The following is a 9,971-nucleotide window of genomic DNA, read 5'->3' as shown; positions in this document are numbered from 1 at the left end:
CTATTAAATAATAGATTATGTAAGCGTATCTCTGCTAGTTAAGAAGCTATAAGCCAAAACGTAAAAAAGCATACCCTACCCATCCGCCAGCCTACCTACAGGCAGCTAACAAGGCTGCTACACGTTGTAAATCACACAAAAGGAAGCAATTATAGCAAGAGGGGACTCTAGTCTTTGCTAAGGGAGTGCAGCTAACTACTCTAAAGGAGTTTAAGGCCTGTAGTAATAGGAAGAAGGTAAAGAAGAGGTCGCGTGTTAATAGGAGCACTTAGTCTCTAAGGCGCTGTGGCACATGTAGCAAGACAGGGCACAACGCGCGAACATGCAGTAAAGATACACAGAGTACTACAGACTAGTTTAGTATTCTTTGTAGTATAATATATTATAGTTATGTGCTGTAATGTTGCAAAGTAGGTGCAGTATTGGTGTGGTCTTGGCAAAAGTGGCCAGCTCGCTTGGGTGGCCAGCTCGCTTGTGGAGTACGTTATATAAAAATATCCTTATTAAGGCCTGTGTGTAAGAGCTCAAAGAGTAATTAGTAATAATAACTAAGAGAAAATTGCATAGGAGAAAGTGTATTTAGTATAGTAGCACACTTAAGTATAGCCTAGCAGTATTGTAGGTAGCTGCTAATGCGTCTGTAGCAGCTCAGCTATCTAAGAAGACTTAGGGTAGAGGTAGTTAACTAGGAGCTTAATTAATTGTTTAGCGCTATAGGAACTGTAGTAAGACTAGACACAACAGATAAATATGCTAGGAGGGTGTAGAAATATCTTCTAAATCTAATATAAGCACTTAGTATGCTAGGTTACTGTTTAATAGCAAGTAGTTATAGTTATAGTAACTTGTGTTAGTTGTGCTAAGAGAAAATGGCTAGTTTAGTGATATGGCTAGCTTGGTGATAATCTACGTTACACTAGGTCACTGTTTTATAGCAAGTAATTCAAGTTGCCGCAACATAAGTTGGGCGCGCCAAGAGATTTTGACCAGTTCGGTGATATGACCGGCTCGGTGATAGAGTACGTTAACAGAGATGTGAACAATGACATTGTCGAATAGGCCTATACAGCACTCCTCCAAAATATTTCGTGATAATAGCTATTGTGGGTGACTCTACAGCCTCATTTTTGCAGGTGCGCGTTGGGGTGGTTCGGCGCATTGACTGAATCCGCGCATTGACATGTTAGGTTGGGGACGTGCGCGGGGCGGTGAGACACGGTAAAACGTGGGGCAAAACCCCCCAATATACCACGTCTGACGGCCTCGCCTCGTACTCACCCGGCCTTCCTGAGTTTTCTTTATCTGAGTGTTATCGATTACAAGTCAGTGTAGAACGTACTGACATATATGTTGTGCCTTCTTCATTGCCATCAGCCGCACAATTTTGGTGCGCCCTGCGCTTGACAAAAAGAGCGACAATTGAAAAGCTCCGTCAACAGACTTCACATCATGTTCAACATCGAACAAGCAGCGTCCCATTACAGACAAATGAGCGCGAACTTGAACCTCCCAATGGCTGATTCGCCTACTCTGGCCCTCGTCCACCCTACCGAAGATGAGCAATTGATCCAATCCAAACTCAATGGTGCCGAATGGCGCGGCGCCCTCTCAACATCTGCCTACCTCCAGCGTGAGATCACTCTGTCGCAGCAAGCTTTGACGAGAGAAGGAGGCATCACATACTGGATTCTAATTGACACAGCACTGTCCAACAATCCTATGGATCCAAACTCAGGGACTCGTCTTCCGCTAGCCAGTTGCGAAACCTACCGCAAGAAGGCACTTGTTTGGCGAGACGGCAAATTACAAGAGATGGTATCACATGGTGTCGGAAGTGTATTCTGTGGCCAGCACTTACGCGGAAAGGGGTACGCTCAACGACTGATGAAGGAACTAGGGAAGGCATTGCAGACGCATCAAGTAGACGACACGGAATGCTTATTCACAATATTGTATTCCGATATCGGTAAGGTATATTTACCCCGTATGCGAATAGACAAATCAGTAACAAGACCAGAATTACTACGCTAGACTTGGTTGGATGCCGTTTCCTTCATCTCATATAGCCCTACCAGCAAGCTCTTCTACACCAACAGCCGACCTGCCCACTGCCCGGCCACTGTATTCGAAGGACCTTCCGGAGCTCTGCAAGCTTGATGAGGATCTCGTAAGGAAGAGCTTGGAGTCACGATCGAAGGGCAGCAAGACTGCGGTGGCGCTCATTCCAGATGTCGAGACCATTCAATGGCACCACGCACGCGAGGAATTTGTTAGCCAGGAGGCCCACGGGAAGATTCCACAGATCAAGGGCGCGATAGTAGGCGACGAGGCTGGCAAACGTGTGTGGTGCTATTGGACGCGTGTCTGGTACAACGAAGATGTGTCTGTTGTGAAAGGCAACACAATGCACATCCTGCGCCTCGTCGTCGAAGACGATGTTCTTGGTACCAGGCAAGTTACCGAGGGAGATGATACAGCTGTCGCAGCTTTATTAGCATTTGCACAGCGTGAAGCGGAGGAATGGAAAACTGAGTGCTTGGAGATCTGGAACCCTGCACCGTCAGCGCTAGCTGGTGCCCAGATACTGGATAAGAGCACAAAGGTGACAGACAGGCATACCGAGAGTATTGCGAGCCTGCTGTGGTATCCTGAGCACGAAGGAGCGACTGCAGATCATGTCGATTGGATCAGCAATGAGAAGTACGGGTGGTGTTGAAAATGCTAGAGTTGGACACTGCTTTAGAAGAGGGCCATGGCCCTTCCCGCCCGCATTGAAGCGAGATTTGTCAGTCACTGATATACATCGAAAACATGGGTTTGGTCCTGTTGACATTTGTGATGTGGAGCAGAAGCTTGACTGCTAACGCTGGAAAAAAGTGATGCGAACGCTTGCTTCTTCGCTGATGCATAAGTGTGTAAGACAACGGTGCCGGTGAATTACTCAAATCGGCATGTACCCTCCCCCAAATACGCCCCGCATGAAGATGAGATGTTGACTGATATCACGATCAGGGCTTATCCGGACCAGAACTCACACATAGTGGCTCGTTGTGAGTGCCTGCCGATACCACGTGATGTGCCTGAGTCTCGCTCATGTCCACAGCCATTTACGGCACTTCGCAGAGCCGCATAGGCAGGGAGTTGCGTCTTCTCCTGGATCCTTTATCGCTCCTCCTTCTTCCTTGTCGAGGTAATCAAATGTCAGCTCCGTCTCAGCCGGGATGTCTTTGCAGGCAAAGAAAGCAATGTCGTAAACATAGGGGTCGTGCTTGTTGAAGCTAACTGTGTACTGGCGGCAATTTGGATTGCAAGAGTGGTTCATGAACTTTGAGGGACCTCCTTTGAACTCTCCATCGACGACGTAGGGATCGTGATCCAGCTCTTCAGATTCAGCAAACTTGTCGAGGGAGTATAGGTACGAGGCTTTCGCTTTGGAAGACGTGCCCTCACGGCGCGAAGCCTCCTCTTCTGTAATGACTTCCCCGCGATAGGTGTCGATGAACTGCCCTTGATACAGCTTCTGCTTGCAACGTAAGCCCCATCCCCTACCACTCTGAGTCTTGAAGATCTGAAGCTCGACCCTGCGACCAAATTGCACATTCTTGTTGCGGCAGTTGGGTCCACAGCGACAGTTGTCGTTGCACTCGTAGATTGGATGACGAGAGTTGAGGTACCAAGGGATCAGAGTTCCACTTCTCTGGATCTTTGTCCCTTCGGCAAAATAAGGGAACCTCTTAGGTAGGCCTAGTGTTGGTATACCTTCAGCTTGACACCGCTTGTAGCGCTTCTTCTCTTCGTCTGTCAGAACACCCTCATTGACGGCAGCGTATTCCAGACAGTCGCACTTTTTGGTGTACTCGCATCCAATATCGCGGCCCATCCGCGGAGAGCATTGCTGACATCCTGTTGCAGTTTCCACCGCGTACTGATATACGCCCTCGCCTAGAACATGGTGAGGGATATAGCGGAAGCGCAGAGACGGCGTGGAGTCGTCAATAGTGTTCAGCAGTTCGATTGGCGGCCCAGGGACTTGTTCTAGCTTTCGTACGTATCTGGCACGTATAAGCATAGCAGCAGTCCTTACTTCCGACTCGTAGGCAGCCTGTCTCATTTCCAAGGTAGGGAAGTCTGTGATGAAGACAGAAACAACATCTGAACCAGATGCCTGCTACTATTAGTGACATCAAGTTTGCGGGACCGATTAAACTTACGGATCGACAGAACACGAAGCCATGCTCATCAGTTTCCATGATACCATTGTATACTTCTGGAGAGGAAGTCGTTGGTGCTGCCACGCTAGATGACACTGAAGATGATCTCGAAACCGAGGGTGTTCGGCCATCCTGCTTCTGCTTCAATCGCCGATCGAATGATGAAGAGCGGCTGTCGATAGCTGAATCTGTCTCGGGGCTCTTGCGCTTCCTAGATGGTATCCGGTTCTGCGCGAAGATCTTCTTAAACCTAACTTGCTGTTAGCCCACTAATACGCCTTAAGATCAGGTGACTTACTTCTCTCGCTGCTCCAGGTAGTCTTGGACATATTCGAGGCAGTTACGTAACTCGTTGACCAAGTGCCAGCTTATAGGAGGATTCGAGGTATTCGTTCCAGTGTGCCATCGTACGAGGCACTGCTCGTCCTACGAAGTAGAAGGCGGTGTCAGTATGCGTGCACGGGCCACCTGTTGCTAGGAGGTGAGTGAGGTACGTACGCCGTCCTTGACGCGGTTGCAGATGACAGAATGAATCTAGAATGCATGTTAGTGAAGCTTAACACGTAGAAACGCGTGTTAAAAACCCACTTACCTTGCTAACGACTACTTGACGTGTATGCCGGCTGCTGCTCGGTACTACTACCATAGTAGACATTACTGCACTGCATGAGATTAGCACACTGTAGCATAAATTTAGTAAGAATCCAAGCAGCGTCGAAACATGATACTAGGAAGCATTGTCGCCATGTAAGTACAGGGAACAAAGAGCGAAGCTCACTTACGTTGCCAGCGCGGTGAAGTTCTTAGAAGAGTGCAGATTCTAGTATTAACAATCTGCTAAAAGCAAGCTAGAGAATCTAGACGTCTATGCTAGAAGACCTAGTAGCTTTTTAAAGAAACTTAGGTGGTTGTGTTACGTAGAGCGTTGCTGCGGCGGCATGGCTTGCGCGCAGCTCTAGGTAAACAATCGCAAGGAGCGGGGCTGCTAGCGTGATAAAATCTAGCTTAGGTAAGCAAGCTCCGAATTGCACTAATCTAGTGACACACCACCTAGGTGCAGCACAAGAATCCTGGGACTTTTGTTTACTAGCCAGTAGCTTAGGAACCTTATGGGAGCATCTAAGACGCTAGTTTGGCTAATGTAGTTGCGAGATGAAAGCTTGAGCATTAACTTGACTTAGTACTGCATGTTGCAAGACTGTTGTAACGAAACGAGAAATTACGCTGTTCTGTCTTGGGCGCGTCTTATGCATACATAGTTCTAAATCGCAATTTTATTTTACTTAACTACTTAAGCTCTCTAAAAGCACATGGACATGGACGATCATGTCGAAGGCATCAGGTGTCGCCGGGCTGGCCCAATGGTTCTGGACTAGCGTGGCGCTAGCTCATCGATTAAGTCGCGCCTGCCAGAAAAAAATCCCCCCCGCCGAATGAAAGCGTCACGCATGATATCCTCCAAAAGCTATGTTGCTCACCATGGCCACTGACAGTCCCTTCATCAAGAACCTCGCCTCGAGCGGTAAGCTCTCGTATGTCCTTATTGCGACTCATAAGATCTAACACCAAGCGACAGACAAGGAAATCCGCGATAATGCGCTTGATTCTCTACGAACTTACCTCGGAGGACGCTCAGAGATTCCCGAGCTTGACCTTCTAAAGCTTTGGAAAGGCTTATTCTACTGTACGTCTCATCCGTCATGCCTCTTACGTCAGACGTCGCAATAATTGTGATGCGCCTGTCACCCATTCTCACCGCAGAGGACCCGTCCTAATCAGCGCCTAGGCCTATGGATGCAAGACAAGCCTGCTCTACAACAGAAGCTCTCGCGCGATTTTGCCTCTATATTCCCAACCCTCCGCTCAGGCGTCGCACTCCCCTTCATCCGCGCATTCTTCCTCACGATGTCCCGCGAGTGGACGAACATTGAAGCTCTACGCCTCGATAAATACCTCTACCTCATCCGTCAATACATGAATGCATCATTTCAATATCTTGCCGCGAAGAAATGGAAGCCCTCAGTTCTGACAGAGTACAACAAGATCATAGAGGAGACACCGCTCAATCCCACCGATATGAAGATCCCGAACGGCCTGCGATACCACGTACTCGATGTCTGGGTCGATGAGCTTGAAAAGGTCAACTCTGATTGGGAGGATCAGAAGAAACAGGAAGTCCTGGAGATGTTGGTTTCACCCATTGAAAATTTGGCCAAGAAGGGCGCCCTGAAAGTCGTCAGGGAAGCGGCAAAGGAGGCTCTAATGGACGAGACACTTCGCAAATGGAGAGGGCAAGAAGATGAGCCTATGGCCAGGCCGGAAGAGGACGAGGAGGATGACGGCTGGGGTGGATTCGACGACTAGGCGTTCATTCATAAGAGCAGGACACAGGGACTTCGCATTTGTTTTAGCGCGGCGTTATGGCGGTTGCATATCAAAATAGAGGTTCCAAAGGTTTGAAGAGTTAGAAATGTGGTCGGGAGTACGATACGCTGTTTACATACCTCAAGACCTCAAGGATACCTTACCACATCTCCCATCTACATGCCGAGAAGGATAATTCTCTCAACATGTCCTACAACAGTCTACTCGTCACGTGAGCTAATAGAGCCATCTATACCACCATGAGCAACTGGTCTTTAAGGATGATCAGTGAGACTTACAACCACCGCTACCGTCACCCACCTTCTCCGTGTACCTGCCAAGCAGATCCGGTCTGAAACCCATCACATAAATCCCCCAAAGCAGCGACGGAAGAAGCATCCCAATACTAACGCCTGCAACCTTCTTACTGACCGCCGCCGCCCGTCCGCCATCCTTCAGCATCTCACTCACCAAGATGGGAATTAGTAACGCCTCACCAATGCCCAGCAACAGATACGTGGGTCGTCTGCTCTCAATTCCATTGCGCGCGTTCATGTAGCCGGCAAGTAGAGCGGATGTTAGGCCACTGATTACTAGACCACCGAAGAGACGCGCGAAGAGAATGGAGGATGGGTTGATGTCGGAGGGATGGTTGAGGATTAGGGAGAGCACCCATGATGTGTTTGTTATGAGCGGTATGGTGAAGAGGTTTGCGAATGCTTCGGCCAAGAACGCTTTGCGGATTATCGAGCCATCATTTATGGGGTCTGGCATGATATTCGGGTTTGCGGCAGGGGACTTCGAGGCTGACATCTTGATTGTTGATCGACTGGTTCTAGGCACGGTAGGAAAAGATTCACGATGAGAAGTAGGAATAGTATGTGGATACATTGCGAAGGTCATTGTCGCGTGTATTCGTAATGAGGTGTGAGTGGTCACAGTGACGTCAACCACAGACAAACCAAGTGCGGAAGATGTTTGCTACTTCTCCGAGAAACTTCGCGCCAGCAGATGGATCGATTTCATTGATGTCGAGCTCAGATGTGCGTTACTACTACAAATACCAATTTCATCTGATGCGCGAGGTTGAAAAGCTTTGCCTGCGCGTCGGCCTGGCGCGTTAGCAATTGGCGCCAGACCGAATGATTTCGCTGGTGTACGAAGTATTTCTCCTTGGGCCTCTTCTCAACGGATTAAATAACGCAGAGACCGCTTCGTGGCGGAAACATGGTTCAGTGCATCACGAACCGAACCAGGCTTTCAATTTGTATAAATCTACACCAGAGAGACGAAAAGTTTCCAATTATTCCAATAAGGGCTCCATAGATAACGTAGATTATCACCAAGCCAGCCATATCACCAAACCAGCCACTTTCTCTTAGCACAACCGCCTTTTACCCTAACACAATATGCCTTAATAACAACAACTTCAGAATACTACTACAGAAGGTAGAGTTATTATTACTATCTAGGCATTCTATGCTAGCTAATTTCGCAGTATCTGCAGCACTGCTAGAGTGTTAAACATACCTTATTATTAGGTCTCTAATTGCCTTTGCAATATTATCTTTTAACTAGATATAACGTAAACCCCCAGCACCTAGGCCAACCCAGCACCTGGGCCATTTCTTGCCAAGACTACAACTATTAATATTAACACGTAATGCCTTGCTAACTGTAACGACTATGCACGAAAACGACACGTGGCATAGCGCTCATAGCAGCTAGAGGCAAAGCTAGCTGGCTAGCACTATTATTGTCTATATATATTATACTACGCAACGAATACTTGCTTAAGTATTCTTGTGCTTACCTTTTGGTATAGGCAGAGAAGTCACGTAGTATTGATTTCGAGGGCAGGGCGCCTACTCTGTTACACTAACAAGATATACAATTATCTAAACAAGAGAGTAGAATTAATCTTGCCCTTTCTACATTCTAATTATATAAATTTAAAAGCCTCTAAAGCGCTGCTTAGGCATTTAACATACTGCATATAACCTTAAGTGCTAGGTATAGAGGCAGACTCTATATTAACAATAGACGCAACGCATGATATAAGCTTATGCGCACTAAAGAGCAAATAATTGTACAATATATTCTTAACCTTAATTCGCAAGGATTCGCGCCCTAGCTGTGCAAGGTGGCAGATATGGCCAACAAACTGTTGGGTGTACGCGGTGGGCAGCCTGTTGGCAAGCACTAGGCTGAGCACTTCGTAACGCGTTCAGCTGAGCTCAAGATAGCCTTTAATCAAGCTAAAGATAGGCAGAGGATGCTGCAGGAGGATCTAGAGACAATTAGCGCGTGGTTTAAGCTAGTAGAGGACATAAAAGCTAAATACAGCGTACACAACTACAATATGTATAACTTTAATAAGACTAGCTTCTAGATAGGTGTTATTAGCTTAATAAAGGTTATTATAGGCGTAGAGAGACGTAATTAACCTTAGCTTGTTTAGCTAGGTAATTGCAAGTAGGTAACAGTTATCTAGAGCGTCTGCGCTGCTAGATCTTGTACCCTGCCTTTTATTATCTACAAAGGACGCGTTCACATCTCTGCCTAGTATAAGGAGGCAGATATACCACGCAATTGGAAGCTCTCTGTCTCCAAGAGCGGCTAGACGAACAACGCGCTTGGCCTTAAGTGGCTGAAGCACTTTAACGCGCATACAAAGGCAAGCTAGGTGGGGGTGTACAGGCTGCTTATTTTAGACAGCCATAAGAGCCACCTTAGCTAGGATTTTAAGGACTACTACCTTAAAAACATAATCCTTACCCTCTGTATACTACCTTACTTATTATATTTCCTCTAGCTGCTTAATATAGTCTACTTCTTGCTATTAAAGTACAAGTACTCTTAGCACATATAAGACTTAGCATATAAGTATATCTTCTATATTAATAAAGAAGGCTTTCTCCCTACCTTTAAGAATATGTTTTTTAATATATTTATAGCAGAGAACTGTTATAAGGCCTTTAAGGTAGTAGGGCTAGTCCCTCTTAATATGCAGGTTATGTTAGATTGCCTTAAAGTGTGCCTGCGTACCCTACTAGAACCCCTCCTCCTAGAGATGCTGTAGCAGTTAAAAACTCTAAGCAATACCTACAAGTTTAGATCTTAGTTAAAGCTTGTACGCAAGTCTTTTACTTAGTTGCCTATTACTGCGCAAGCAGGCTTCTCTTAGCTTGTTAGAGGTAGTTGTAAAGTTATAAGACTTTGTTCTTATAATCTTTCTCTAGCGTATTTCCCTCTTAGGTATAGCGCTATGCTTACCTAAGCATTGCTATTGTAATCTCTAAGAAGAGAGGATTAGAATGGTGTGCTTACGAAGCCTGTATCTCCTCTTGTTCTTAAGATATGCTGTTCTCTATTTTTAGTAACTAGAAATGTTCT

General features: G+C 46.6%; 4 protein-coding genes across 4 annotated transcripts; 2 read left to right on the top strand and 2 right to left on the bottom strand.

Moving 5' to 3' along the window:
- Positions 1–1,488: 1,488 nt before the first annotated feature.
- M421DRAFT_74007 (uncharacterized protein) lies at positions 1,489–2,716 on the top strand (the record flags this gene model as incomplete). Its single annotated transcript, XM_033596998.1, has 2 exons — positions 1,489–1,971; positions 2,018–2,716. The coding sequence occupies 2 exons, from the start codon at positions 1,489–1,491 to the stop codon at positions 2,714–2,716; spliced, it is 1,182 nt and encodes a 393-aa protein (XP_033444173.1).
- Positions 2,711–5,154, bottom strand: M421DRAFT_425252 (SET domain-containing protein). Its single transcript, XM_033594020.1, has 6 exons — positions 4,994–5,154; positions 4,804–4,873; positions 4,710–4,745; positions 4,510–4,637; positions 4,212–4,461; positions 2,711–4,165 (listed from the first exon to the last, which is right to left on the bottom strand). The coding sequence occupies exons 2-6, from the start codon at positions 4,864–4,866 to the stop codon at positions 3,092–3,094; spliced, it is 1,551 nt and encodes a 516-aa protein (XP_033444172.1). The 5' UTR covers positions 4,867–4,873; positions 4,994–5,154; the 3' UTR covers positions 2,711–3,091.
- Positions 5,155–5,650: 496 nt separating this feature from the next.
- M421DRAFT_425251 (nucleolar protein NOP52 variant) lies at positions 5,651–6,831 on the top strand. Its single transcript, XM_033594019.1, has 3 exons — positions 5,651–5,733; positions 5,788–5,895; positions 5,998–6,831. Exons 1-3 carry the CDS (start codon positions 5,691–5,693, stop codon positions 6,573–6,575), a joined length of 729 nt encoding a protein of 242 aa, XP_033444171.1. The 5' UTR covers positions 5,651–5,690; the 3' UTR covers positions 6,576–6,831.
- A 29-nt stretch (positions 6,832–6,860) lies between these two features.
- Positions 6,861–7,388, bottom strand: M421DRAFT_74035 (uncharacterized protein; the record flags this gene model as incomplete). The annotated part of the gene is made up of 1 exon (XM_033597002.1): positions 6,861–7,388. The coding sequence occupies one exon, from the start codon at positions 7,386–7,388 to the stop codon at positions 6,861–6,863; it is 528 nt and encodes a 175-aa protein (XP_033444170.1).
- Between the last annotated feature and the right edge of the window lie 2,583 nt (positions 7,389–9,971).

The sequence above is a fragment of the Didymella exigua genome (genome assembly GCF_010094145.1).
Source record: "Didymella exigua CBS 183.55 unplaced genomic scaffold M421scaffold_44, whole genome shotgun sequence".
Taxonomy (NCBI): Eukaryota; Fungi; Ascomycota; class Dothideomycetes; order Pleosporales; family Didymellaceae; genus Didymella; species Didymella exigua.
Note: the sequence above shows the minus strand (reverse complement) of the source record. Positions and strands in the feature narration are given on the sequence as shown.

What these genes read in the sequence shown, in the direction of transcription:
- M421DRAFT_425252 (XM_033594020.1), bottom strand. Translation starts at nt 4,866, where the DNA reads ATGTCTACTATGGTAGTAGTACCGAGCAGCAGCCGGCATACACGTCAA. An exon ending in GCAACCGCGTCAAGGACGGC is followed by an intron (nt 4,638 to 4,709) that starts GTACGTACCTCA and finishes TCTACTTCGTAG; the next exon opens with GACGAGCAGTGCCTCGTACG. An exon ending in TACCTGGAGCAGCGAGAGAA is followed by an intron (nt 4,462 to 4,509) that starts GTAAGTCACCTG and finishes ACAGCAAGTTAG; the next exon opens with GTTTAAGAAGATCTTCGCGC.
- M421DRAFT_425251 (XM_033594019.1), top strand. Translation starts at nt 5,691, where the DNA reads ATGGCCACTGACAGTCCCTTCATCAAGAACCTCGCCTCGAGCG. An exon ending in CAAGAACCTCGCCTCGAGCG is followed by an intron (nt 5,734 to 5,787) that starts GTAAGCTCTCGT and finishes ACCAAGCGACAG; the next exon opens with ACAAGGAAATCCGCGATAAT. An exon ending in TTGGAAAGGCTTATTCTACT is followed by an intron (nt 5,896 to 5,997) that starts GTACGTCTCATC and finishes ATCAGCGCCTAG; the next exon opens with GCCTATGGATGCAAGACAAG.